General features: G+C 41.3%; 1 protein-coding gene across 5 annotated transcripts in view; it reads right to left on the bottom strand.

Annotated features, from left to right (window-relative positions):
- The window catches only part of tdrd3 (tudor domain containing 3), a 109,218-nt gene that overhangs the window by 77,165 nt on the left and 19,625 nt on the right, over positions 1-12,428 (bottom strand). For all 5 annotated transcript variants that reach the window (XR_013498867.1, XM_078221696.1, XM_078221697.1 and 2 more), the window contains exon 4: positions 1,101-1,261. Coding sequence is in view for 4 of the 5 variants with exons in the window: in XM_078221696.1 (XP_078077822.1) it covers positions 1,101-1,261 (161 nt within the window). In the remaining variant the exon portion in view is untranslated. The remainder of the gene's footprint in view (positions 1-1,100; positions 1,262-12,428) is intronic.

The raw sequence follows: 12,428 nt of genomic DNA, 5'->3' as shown, positions 1-12,428 counted from the left end.
TTATTAAGCTGAAGGTAAAATGAAGGGGATCATGCGATCTGTTCTGAAGGTGTCTCCAAAGTCCCAAAAGTGTTGAGAATGTTGGATTGAAAATGGTTGTGCTTTAAACTGACAAGTTAGCTCCAAGATGAGAGAGAATTGGGTTCGCAAAGAGAGCTAATTAATATTTCTCCCTACATACAAAGCCCACATGAATTCATTTGCCATGAGGAATTGTGCAGAAGAAGCCATCATAAAGATCAGACTGCAGTCTTTTCTCAAAAATCAGAGACAGCGTTTTGAGTCTACCTGGATCCAGAAGAGAAAGAGGATCTGGAGGCCAGAAAAATCTCTTTGGTTCAATATTCATGAAGGCTGTTGAAAGCTTGCTCTCGGGTTGAAACAACCAAATCCATGGAGAGTTAAAACAAGGCTAAGAAAGTAAATAGTTTGGGCTAGAGGGAGAATCTCCAGGAAAAGAAACTTCACTGTGAAAGACAATTCAGATTGTAAGTTACCATGTTGCAAAAAGAAAACATAAATAAACCCTTGGTAGCAAAGAATTATTTTGAACCGATTCTGGGAAAATTGAATATATATGTAAAAGACAGCATAATTTATTCCTGTGAATTGCATTCTTCAGTCGGGCTAACATTAAGGGGGTTATTCCATTCCATCAAGTTACAAATATAGTGTTTTTAGCAGTGGTTTTAGTCATTTGTTACAGTAAATTTCTGAAAATGTAAAATCATGTAATTCATGCTAGCCTCACATTAAGAACACCCACTGTGACTCTGTTACAAGATCCAGGTATGTTCTGGTAAATTCAGGAGAAATTCAGGAGAAATTGGGGCCAATGAGACAAAAAAGAGATACTCTGCTTTCTAGTCAAATAGTATAGGGAATATTATAAATAAATACTTCAGGCTAGGTCAGGAAAAATCTGGATGAAAACTGAATTGTTTGGATTTTTAAAACTTAAAAATTGAAGACCAGAAAATAAACCTTATTCTATACCACTCTATTGAGAGCACCAAATGTATGTATAAACAAACAAAAGCTTAGCTTCATGCATTACAATTACAAAATTGTTCCATTTTTTAAAGAACTGCAAAATTCACCTGATTTTAGACAGATGACTAAACTCTATTCCTATGCAATTCACACTCCCATCTGTCAATTGCACACGTAACATCCTTGGTGCAGCTTGCGACTCCTCGTGATCTTTTGGAGCAGATATATTCCTGATCTTTTGCAGTTGTAAGACACATGGACCTTCAAGCTAGAAATAAATATGTTATGGAAGAATAATTATCTTATTCAGAACATAAATTGCACGTTAATATAAGTGTGAACTCGAATAATACTGGAAACACTCAATCACCCATTAAACAGATTTAAATCTTCATGCAAAGAGCAGCAGCAAATATAATAAAAGTTGCATAGCATCAATAAAAAAAGCTACTTCATAATGATAATATTTAAGATACCTGAAATAGAAGTACAAAACACATTTCCTTGTAATGTTGACATTTTTCAATGTGTTTTTTTTTAAAAACCTCAAAAACAGCACAACAAATTCAATCAGTAAAGTGGCTTAACTTAGATCTATTATAGTTTGGGATTTCTAACAGAGTGCAGATATGTTCATTAACTGCTTTGAAAAACTGAATTTTTAAAAAGTGATTTATTCTTAGAGTGCAGGTTGCTCATCCCCTTCCTGCCACCTCTGCCCCCAATCTCCCAACATCCCTTTGCAAAGCTGCACTGGTCCATAAAGACTGAAAAGGGAAGAGATTAAGTTTTACTTTCATGTGAAAACTTTTTTTTTTAAACTGGCAGATCCAATAAGCAATAATTACAACAAAACCCACAAAATTAAATGGATGAAGATTTCCCACAAACAAAATTTTCAATAATAAAATGTGGTGAAAATGTAACTAAGCATTTTGGTAAATTACTGCACTTGATCACCAGCACCCTAAAATGCTCTGCAGCATGAAAAGAGTCAGGTTTTTTGGCAGAAATTTCCTGGACATTTTCTAAATTTAACTGGGCAAATCATGAGCATCATTTAGCCAAAGGGAGGCAATAGAGAGACAACAACCAAAGCTCAAGTCAATGCACTATCACACTTTGAAGGAAGCCAACTAAGCATCAGAGGCAAAGGAACAGGTTGCCTGCTGTCTAAGTTAGGAGCTAACTTAGCAAGGGAAGAAAAGACAACCGAGGGGATATGGAACTGAACATACAAAGAAGGGATTGCAATGGGCAGCAATTCTGCCATTTATCTCATTCCAGTCAGATTTGTTGAAGACTTATAACAGCACCAACAGAAAATGCCCAACATCTTTTAATTTTTTGAGGAACATTAAAATTAAAAATAATGCCCCTAAGATCAAAAGGTACAAGATTTATTTTTTGGTCATAGAATCATGAAAGGTGACACAGCACAGGAGGATGACATTCAGCCCATTGGTTCTGTTCTGGCTCTCCGCAAGGGCAAGTCAGCTAGTCTAACTCCACTCTCTTTTCCTGCAGCCAAGTTAATTTTCTTTTTTTGAAAAAGTGTCTATCCGATTCCTTTTTTAAAGCCACCATTGATTCGAGCCTCTCAAGCAGTACAATCCAGAGCATCACCACTGGCTGTGTGAAAACATTTTTTCTCATGTCACTTTTGGTCCTTCAGCCAATCCCATTAAATCTGTATCTTTTGGTTCTAGACCATTACGAAAGAGGAGAAATTTCTCTCTCTCCCCCAACTCTGACTTGGAGCCTTCAAGATTTTAAACAAAGAACAAAGAACAGTACAGCACAGGAAACAGGCCCTTCAGCCCTCCAAGCCTGTGCCGCTTATTGGTCCAACTAGACCATTCGTTTGTATCCCTCCATTCCCAAGCTGTTCATGTGACTGTCCAGGTAAGTCTTAAACGATGCCAGCGTGTCTGCCTCCACCACCCTACTTGGCAGCGCATTCCAGGCCCCCACCACTCTGTGTAAAAAACGTCCCTCTGATATCCGAGTTATACCTCGCCCCTCTCACCTTGAGCCCGTGACCCCTCGTGATCGTCACCTCCGACCTGGGAAAAAGCTTCCCACTGTTCACCCTATCTATACCCTTCATAATTTTGTACACCTCTATTAGATCTCCCCTCATTCTCCGTCTTTCCAGGGAGAACAAGCCCAGTTTACCCAATCTCTCCTCATAGCTAAAACCCTCCATACCAGGCAACATCCTGGTAAACCTTCTCTGCACTCTCTCTAAAGCCTCCACGTCCTTCTGGTAGTGCGGCAACCAGAACTGGACGCAGTACTCCAAATGTGGCCTAACCAGCGTTCTATACAGCTGCAACATCAGACTCCAGCTTTTATACTCTATATCCCGTCCAAAAAGGCAAGCATACCATATGCCTTCTTCACCACCTTCTCCACCTGTGCTGCCACCTTCAAGGATTTGTGGACTTGCACAACTAGGTCCCTCTGTGTTTCTATACTCTTGATGGCTCTGCCATTTATTGTATAACTCCCCCTTACATTAGTTCTTCCGAAATGCATCACTTCGCATTCATCTGGATTAAATTCCATCTGCCATTTCTCCGCCCAATTTTCCAGCCTATCTATATCATGCTGTATTGTCCGACAGAATGTTTGAACAATGCCATCAAATCTTCTCTTCACCTTCTCTTCTTAAAGGAGAGCAACCTCAGTTTCTCAAATCTATCCATGTAACAAGTCCCTCATGCCTGAAGCCACTCTCATGAATCTATCCTGCACCCTCATTGAAATCTTCACATCCTTCTTATAATGGTCCACCCAGAATTGACCACAATTCCATAGTCAAGGACAAATCAGAGCTTCATGAAGTTTTATCATAACTTCCTTGCTTTCGTACTCCATGCCTTGATTTATAATGCCCAGGATTCTGTATGCCTTTTTAACCATTTTTCCAACCTGCTTTACCACCTTCAATGATTTTTGTATGTTCACACTCAGGTTTAACTGGAGATGGAGCATGCAGTTTCCACCATTACGCTTGAGGCCTTCTGCAACCAAGAGCGCCGGGGTGCATCATTAACATTGGAAATCACATTTTAATTTAAGTTTCCTTTTTTATTAAAGTGGGTTAATAGCCTCCTTTTCACATGGGGCACTTTTATCGGTTGATCAGGTTAAGCATACAAACAAGGAGCAGCAGTAGGCCATTTGGCCTCCCAGGTCTGCTCCACCAATTAATATCATGGCTGATCTGATAGTAACCTTGAATCTGCATCCCACCTATCCCCAATATAATCTATTACTTCCTTGCTTACCAAGAATCTATCCAACTCTGCCTTAATATTCAGAGACTCCTCTTCCACCGCCTTCTCATGGAGAGTTCCAAAGACTCATGATGCTCAAAAAATTTCACCTCATTTTTGTGTTAAATAGGTAATCCATTATTTTAAAAACAATGAGGAACAGCCCTGATCTCTCTCAGTACAATTCTAAAAGGAATGCAGGAACAATTTCAACTATTATAACTCTATAGCTTGTATAGCATCAGGTGAATGCATGCAATCGAACAGCAGGTCAAGCTCAGACCTTTTGCTTCGGCAAACATTCTAAAATTCAGAATTTCAAATGATAGGAAGCAGGTGTCTGAGTATGATATACTAGTCATCCAAATAATTAAAATAAAATTACACCTCTGTAACCTCTTCATCATGTGCACATTATCATTTACGTGAGACAAACAAAGTAATTCAGCTTTCACCCTTATTCCAACTTGAAGGACAAGGGCAAAAGATGAATGGGAACATCACCACCTGCAAGACTCTCAGCCACATGCCAGCCTGACTTGGAATTATACCACACTGGGTAAAAAGCCTGCAATTCCCAAACAGCACTGTGGATGTACCATACGGTCTGCTGCTATTTGAGGCAGCAGTGCACTATCTTCCCATGGGCAATACATGCTGCACTAGACAGCGCCGCCTATAGTCTCCGAAAAGTATTTTGAAAAATGCTGTAGAATATGTTGGCGGTGTAGGCAAGATGCAAACATATTTTGTGCAGAATATCCTCAGCAACACATTCATTGACAATCACCAAACAGTTAATAGATACATTCACAATCACCATTAAAAACAGATAGAAAGGAACACCCTTACACAGAAACATATTCTGAATTCAATACCCTGCCCCTTAATTATACTGTTTCATACTTATAAATTTTAGAATCATAGAAATATCAGTATACTGACACTTAACTACAATTGGAAATTGTCAATACCAGAATGATTTAACAAAATAGTGCATCAATTGTTAATATAATTTGGCTGGCACGGTGGCCTCACAATGCCAGGAACCCGGGTTCAATTCCAGCCTCAGATGAGTGTGTGAAGTTTGCACATTCTCCCCTTATCTGCTTGGATTTCCTCTGGGTGCTCCGGTTTCTTCCCACAGTCCAAAAGGTGTGTCAGCTAGGTCGACTAGCCATGCTAAATTGGCCCTTAGGGGCTTAGTAGGGTAAATATGTGGGGTTATAGGGCCTGGGTGGAATTGTTATCGGTGCAGGCTTGATGGGCCTGATAGAATTCCTACAGTGGAGAAAGAGACTATGAACTCTTCTATTCATTTCAAAACACTACTTCAAATGGTATCATTTTCCCCCCATTTGTTCCTCCATCAAATTCCACCTCAGATATTTTAAACAACCTTCTTCCTTCTCCAGGTCCGGTCCAACTCTGTTTCACACAGTCCTCCCGTCATTCTTGAAGCAAACTATAATCTTTATTTTAACTATAGTTCTACTCTCTCTCAATGAATGCTATATGTAACAATCTCCATACCACTATTCCTGGAAATTTCCTGACTTCAGGCAAAGGGAATTGAGGTGCTGTTTCCATGAAAACTAAGGAAACAAACAATCACTGATCTTAAGGATTGCCCAATTATTTCAAAACCAACTCTCCTTCTAAAAATTTAAGCATTCAAACAATAGAACCATTACTCGGGAAGTCAGCCAGCTTACCAGCCCGGACACAGGCTGAGCCTTCGCTTGAAGACTCGACAGCTTGCTTGCAGCAGGAACAACAACCAAAGACAGGATCAGCAATCTCTCATGTCCAGCAACATCTACAGCTCAAGTAGTTTGATCCCACACTTGACCAGCTGGAGTCTGAGCTTCAGACACTGTGATGTTTCAGAGAACAGGAGGTTAACTGGACAATTTGTTCGAGGAAGTGATCACACCCCTTCGGTTAGGCACTTCAGATTTGGTCAATGGTGAGGGACAGGTTGGTGTGTCCGAGAGTGATGCAGGAATTGGGATCCAGGAGGTGGCAATGAAAGCCCTTGCACTTGACAAGGGTTCGGTACTCTTGCAGTTTTCGTGGATGAGAGCAGGGAGGATGAGCAAAGTGACGACAGCACCATGATGGTGAGCGTTAGATGCTGTGTATTGCCATCAAAAGGCAGCGTTCTGAACGCTGTATTGCATGCCTGGTCCCAGGGTGAAGGATTTATGCTGAGAGCTGGATAGGAACTTGGAATGGGAAGGGAAGGATCCAGTTGTCATGGCCTACATGCGTACCAAGTGTATAGGCAAGAGGTTCTTAGAAGCTAAAAGCAAAATTAGAAGGCAGAACCACATAAGGCAATCATCTCTGGATCCCCACCAGAGGCTGGGGCTTGAACAATCATGGATATTTCACATTTCAGAATGAGAGGAAGGAAAAGAAAAAAAATGGGGTAGTTATATTAATAAAGAATGTGATCCGTGCAGTTCCAAGAAATGATCTTGACTCTGAAGAGCCAAATGTAGAGTAAATTGGATGCAGGTGGGAAATCGCAAAGAAAGGAAGTCACCGGAGGAAACAGTTGAGAGGTCCCTGAACAAAATCTTCACCATAGGACAAAGTATAAACTAACAATAGCTTGTAGAGAGGTATTGCAATTAACATGAGCAATTTTAACCTATGTATAAATGGGACAAACCAAATTGACAGTTCAGAGAGTACATTGAGGGCTAGGGTTCAAAATACAAGGGGCCAGCAAGCAAATTCACCCTTCAAACATCCCAATCAGCCCATGAAAAAAGCAAAAGATGGTTGCAGAAAGGTCGCCTCCATACAAATAATACAAACATTATGGTTCCTCCATGGTCCAAATAGGGATGAATAATTGCTGGCACAGGTGTCTCATTAAGAGTGGGAAAACAATGCCGAGTGTGAATGGAAGAACAAGTGAGCTTGGGAGACACAGAATATGTGGAGAGCTGCTGCTTCAATCAGAGATTTTGCCTCTCCAATACTTGCTGCTCCAGCTCCTCCAATTGTAAGTTCCTTTCCTCAAGCTCTTTCAATCACAAGTTTCCTTCCTCCACTTCTTGCTCCTCCCCAGAATCAAAAATTTACGATTGGAGGAGCAGCAAGAGCAGGAGGGAGGGAACCTGTGATCGGAGGAACTAAAACAGATAGCAGGCGAGAGACAGGAGAATAAGTTTTTTTTAAAAGGTTTTGGTGAGTGGAAGAGAACAAAAAAAGAGGGGGAAACAGTTCTATTCAGATCTAAATCTCAGAACTTCAGTCAATCGATAGTTGACACTTCTTTCCTCCCTTTGGAATTATTATCCTCTTAGATTTGTTTTTATTGGGGGGGGGGCTGTTTCTGGCAGCTGCTGAGGAGGATGCACGGAGGTGCATTTTCTTTTAAAATTATCTAGTTTCCTCTCATTCCTCTCCCAGGTACAATAATCTTACTATTTTAATATAAAAGAAAAATAGAGTTTAAATCTTGGCATAGCCACTGGAAGATCCAGAGGAGAGAGAGAGAGAAAGAGGCAAAGATGGCAGTGGCTCCAGCTGTGTCTGTGAGGAGAAACACAAAAGTGTCCAGAATGTTTCAGTGGTTGGAAAACCCATACATGACTGGGCAAACTGTACATTACAGCATCGGCCAGTGGCAATGATAAAACAGCACAAATTTACTGTTCTGACAAAGCGCCAACCCGGAACAATAATTCTGGTTCTTTCACAAGAATATAAGAACGATGAGCAGGAGTAGGCAATTCAGCCCTTTGAACATGCTCCGCCATCCGATACCATCATGGCTGATTTCATTTCAGCCTCAACTCCACTTTCCTGCCCATTCTCCATGACCCTGTCACCCATGACTTTAAAAAAATCTGTACATCTCCTTGTTAAAATTACTCAATGTCCCCGCATTGACCACACACTGTGGTCGTGATTTCCACAGATTGACCACCATTGAGAAGTAATTTTGCCACATCTGTCTTAAATCTGCGACCACATATCCTAAAACTATGAGCTATCGTTCTAGATTGTCCCACGAGAGGAAATATCCTCTCTATGACTATCCTGTCAATCCTCTTTATCATCTTGCAAACCTCAATTAGATCTCCTCTCATTCTTCTAAACTGTACAGAGTATAGGCCTAAACTGCTCAATCTCTCTTTCTCAGACACACTCATCTCTGGAATTAACTGAGTGGACCTCCTCTGAAATGCCTCCATGCAACGACATCCCTCCTTAAATAAGGGAACCAAAACTGTACACAATACTCCAGGTACAATCTCACTAATTAGTGACTTGTGGAGTTGCAGCAACACTTCCCTATATTTATACTCTATTCATTTAGCAATGAATGACAAAAACCCACAGGTACTACCTACCTGTTGAGTGCTGCCAGTATTTTCTCTATTTCATACAAATTTACTACTTCCTGGATCTTAAAGCTCCACGGTTGGAAATACTATATCAAAAAGGTGTCAATACACAGAGATTCTCCTTTACAACCTTTTTTAAAATGCGAGGACAAGATAAAGCTTCTTAAAGATGGGCCCGAGATTTCAAAAATAGGCCTATAGTGTACAAAAGTCAAAAAACATTAAACGCTTCAATTCTATGTTGAAAGGACGGAAAAACAAAGGAATAGGTGTCAAAGCCGTTCAATACACTGAAGCTTATTCCTGTAACATTTAATTTTCCATCATGGCTGTTAAATATAGCTTGAGTAATCAAGTTTCTGCTAAAATTACTTTACATAGGAGATCATATCAAATAAGATCTCGAGCTTCATTGATAGAGACAAGTTATTTATGCTGAAGCTTTATAAAGTTGTTAGGACGCAACTAGAGTGCTGCATCGTGTTCGGATCCCCACACTTCCCCATAGGAAAGATGCATGGGTCCTTGGAAGGGTGTAGCAAAGACTTACAAGATTAATTCCAGAGATGTGGAATTTTACTGAATCATTGTATTGTTACAGCGCAGGTCGTCATTTGGCATTTCACATCTGTACTGACTCGCCAAATGAGCAATTCACTTAGCATAAGAATGGCACTTTCTGCCCATTACCCTGCACATACAACAGTCTAATTTACTTATTAAAGCTTCGACTAAAGCTATTTCCACCACAGACTCAGACAGTACATTTCAGTTACATCGTTTGAGAGAGGCTGAGATTCTTCGCCTTGGGCCAAAGGTGATTTCAACAGAGGTGTACAAATTATAACAGGTTTGGATAAAGTAGACAAGGAGATAAGATACTGTTCTTATTATCTGACAGTACAAGGACTAAGACAGATTTACGGTCTTGGGCAGGAGATGCAGAGGAAACATGAGGAAGAACCTTTTGTTCAAAACACACCTGGAAGTCACTGTCCACAAGGATGGTGAAAGTGGAAGCAATGATTTCAAACGTAAATTGGATGGGTACTTGAACAAAATTAACTTGCAGAGCCAAGAAAATTGAACAGCAGATTGACTGGATTACTCAATGGAAAGTAAGGTGAGGTTTGAAGGGCCAATTGACCCCAATGACTCCATACAATAAATGTGTTTTAACTTCAGATTTAAAGTTTCTCACACTAACTTGTTGTGGAGTGTTCCAAATTCCTACCATCCTTTGTGAGAAATTCCAAAGAAAAGCACAGTGGAAAAGATAAGTTTAGACTTCCTATTCCAAAACAGAACAATGAGACTGTATCGAAAAATTATGGGGTAAATTCTCCCATCCTGCCCGACACGGGAATTGTAATGGGCAGCGGGGCGGAACATGCAACGGTCCATTGACCTCGGGCCAAATTCTCTGGTTTTGGAGCAAGCCTGGACAGAGAATCCCAGCCTATATCTTTGCCCAAGTTCAGGTCTTCCTGCTGCATACATAAATGCGAACCAAAAATGTCAGTGCACAATCTACTGAAACAAAATAAATCCCATCTCAAAATGTTTTTCTTCTTTTGAGGAGGAGGGATTATAGTGTTAGCATCATAACAGTTGATGTTACAAGTGGTAAGAGCCAAGACTACATGTCAATCACACAACATGGACTTCTGACACAAATAGCAGACGGGTAGACGAACGTTACAGGTATAATTGATTTTATAGTACAATTCAAGGGAATTATAACAAGAGTGCAAGAGAAAGAAAATTGCACACAAAGACCACTGTTAATATCCCATGAGAACCTATTCAACAATTCAGCAAATTGCTTTTGTTAGTTGGCATCATTCACCCAGCAAAATATAATCAAAGGGTCTCCATTATTTAACATGAATCTAACTGGAGTTTTATCCTTTCCTTGCACAAAATGACGAAATTAAGCACCACTTAAATCTCTATTTCTAATACCCAACAACACAAATAGATTACTTACAATGACTTCTGCTTTCTGATATGCAGGGCAGAATATTTCGCCCCCCTCTGCGGTGTGTTTGGCGGCAACAGGAGGTGGCATGCCACTTGCTGGGAGCAGGAACTTTAGTCCCACCACCATCAACAAATGGTCCAAAAATGTGCGGGTTAGGTTGATTGGCCATGCTAAAATTGCCCTTAGTGTCCTGAGATGCATAGGTTAGAGGGATTAGCGGGTAAATATGTAGGAATATGGGGGTAGGGCCTGGGTGGGATTGTGGTCGGTGCAGAGTCGATGGGCCGAATGGCCTCCTTCTGCACTGTAGGGTTTCTATGATTCTATGATCAACAGGGATTCTCATTGAACGCACTCCTCGCTACTGGGAAACTCACAGCTGGGGCACACTGTGGCAGGACCAGAAGATCCCACCAGCATGAATGACAGCAAGATTTGTCACAAAATGTTTCCTCACAAATGACCGTGGATTCTACAACAGCAACTTGGACGTATCTATGCCTTCCAACAGAAGTAGGTAACGAGTATCTCCAATTTGGAACTCCATCTCATTCTTTCACATTCCCACCAAGATGTCAGTGAACCAGATCGGCCTTGTTCTTTCATCATACAGAAATTCTTATAAATTCTGAGGCAATCTTTATTGATCAATTTGAACAGTGTCCCTTTGAAAGCAAATTTTGCATGTCACAGTATAATATTCCTGTAGCAGGCCACTTGGCCCTTCGAGTCTGCTCAGCCATTCAATTAGATCATGGTCAGATTTTAACTTCAACCCCACATTCCTGCCTCGCCTTTCACCACCAATCAAGAATCGATCGAGTTCTGTTTTAAAAATATTCATTCTTAAGTGCGTAGAAGACTGTGTGCCAAAAACGCAAATCCGTGTGTTCCCCAACCGGAAACCATGGATGAACAGGGATATCCTCTGCTTGCTGAAGTCCAGGTCTGAGGCGTCCAAGTCAGGCGACCCTGAGCTATACAAGAAAGCCAGATACGATCTAAGGAGATCCATCAAAGATGCCAAAAGACAGTACCAGACCAAGTTAGAGACCCAAGGTAGCCACACCCCCCCAAACTATGGCAAGGTCTGCAAGACATAACAGGCTACAAGATGAAGGCATGTAAAATCGCCAGCTCCAACATACCCCACCCTGATGAGCTCAATGCTTCTACGCGCATTTTGATCAAGAGGTCAGCGAGAGCATGCCCTCCACCCTGGAAGAACTTGTATCTGGGGGTCAGAATTGCAGATGTCAGAGCAGCTTTCTCGAAGGTCAACCCACAGAAAGCGACTGGCCCAGATGGGGTACTTGGATGAGCACTCAGATCCTGCGCGGATCAGCTGGCAGGGGTATTCGCAGATGTCTTCAACCTCTCTTTACAACAATCTGAGGTCCCTATCTGCTTCAAGAAGACGACCATCATCCCGGTACCTAAGGAAAACCAAGCAGCGTGCCTTAATGACTATCGGCCGATGGCTCTAATATCCATCATTATGAAGTGCTTCGAAAGGCTAATCGCGGCACGTATCAATTCCAGCCTCCCGGACTACCTGCATCCACTACAGTTTGCCTACCGCCGCAACAGGTCTACAGCAGATGTCATCTCCATGGACCTGCACTCAATCCTGGAACACCTAGATAACAAGGACAACTATGTCAGACTCCTATTTATTGACCACAACTCAGTCTTCAACACCATTATTCCCACGAAACTCATCTCCAAACTCCGTGGCCTGAGCCTCGGCTCCTCCCTGTGACTGGATCCTGAACTTCCTAACCCATAGATTACAAT

This window comes from Mustelus asterias, chromosome 10 (assembly GCF_964213995.1).
Source record: "Mustelus asterias chromosome 10, sMusAst1.hap1.1, whole genome shotgun sequence".
In the NCBI taxonomy this organism is placed as follows: Eukaryota; Metazoa; Chordata; class Chondrichthyes; order Carcharhiniformes; family Triakidae; genus Mustelus; species Mustelus asterias.
The sequence above is the reverse complement of the archived record's forward strand: the minus strand, read 5'-3'. Positions and strand labels throughout refer to the sequence as shown.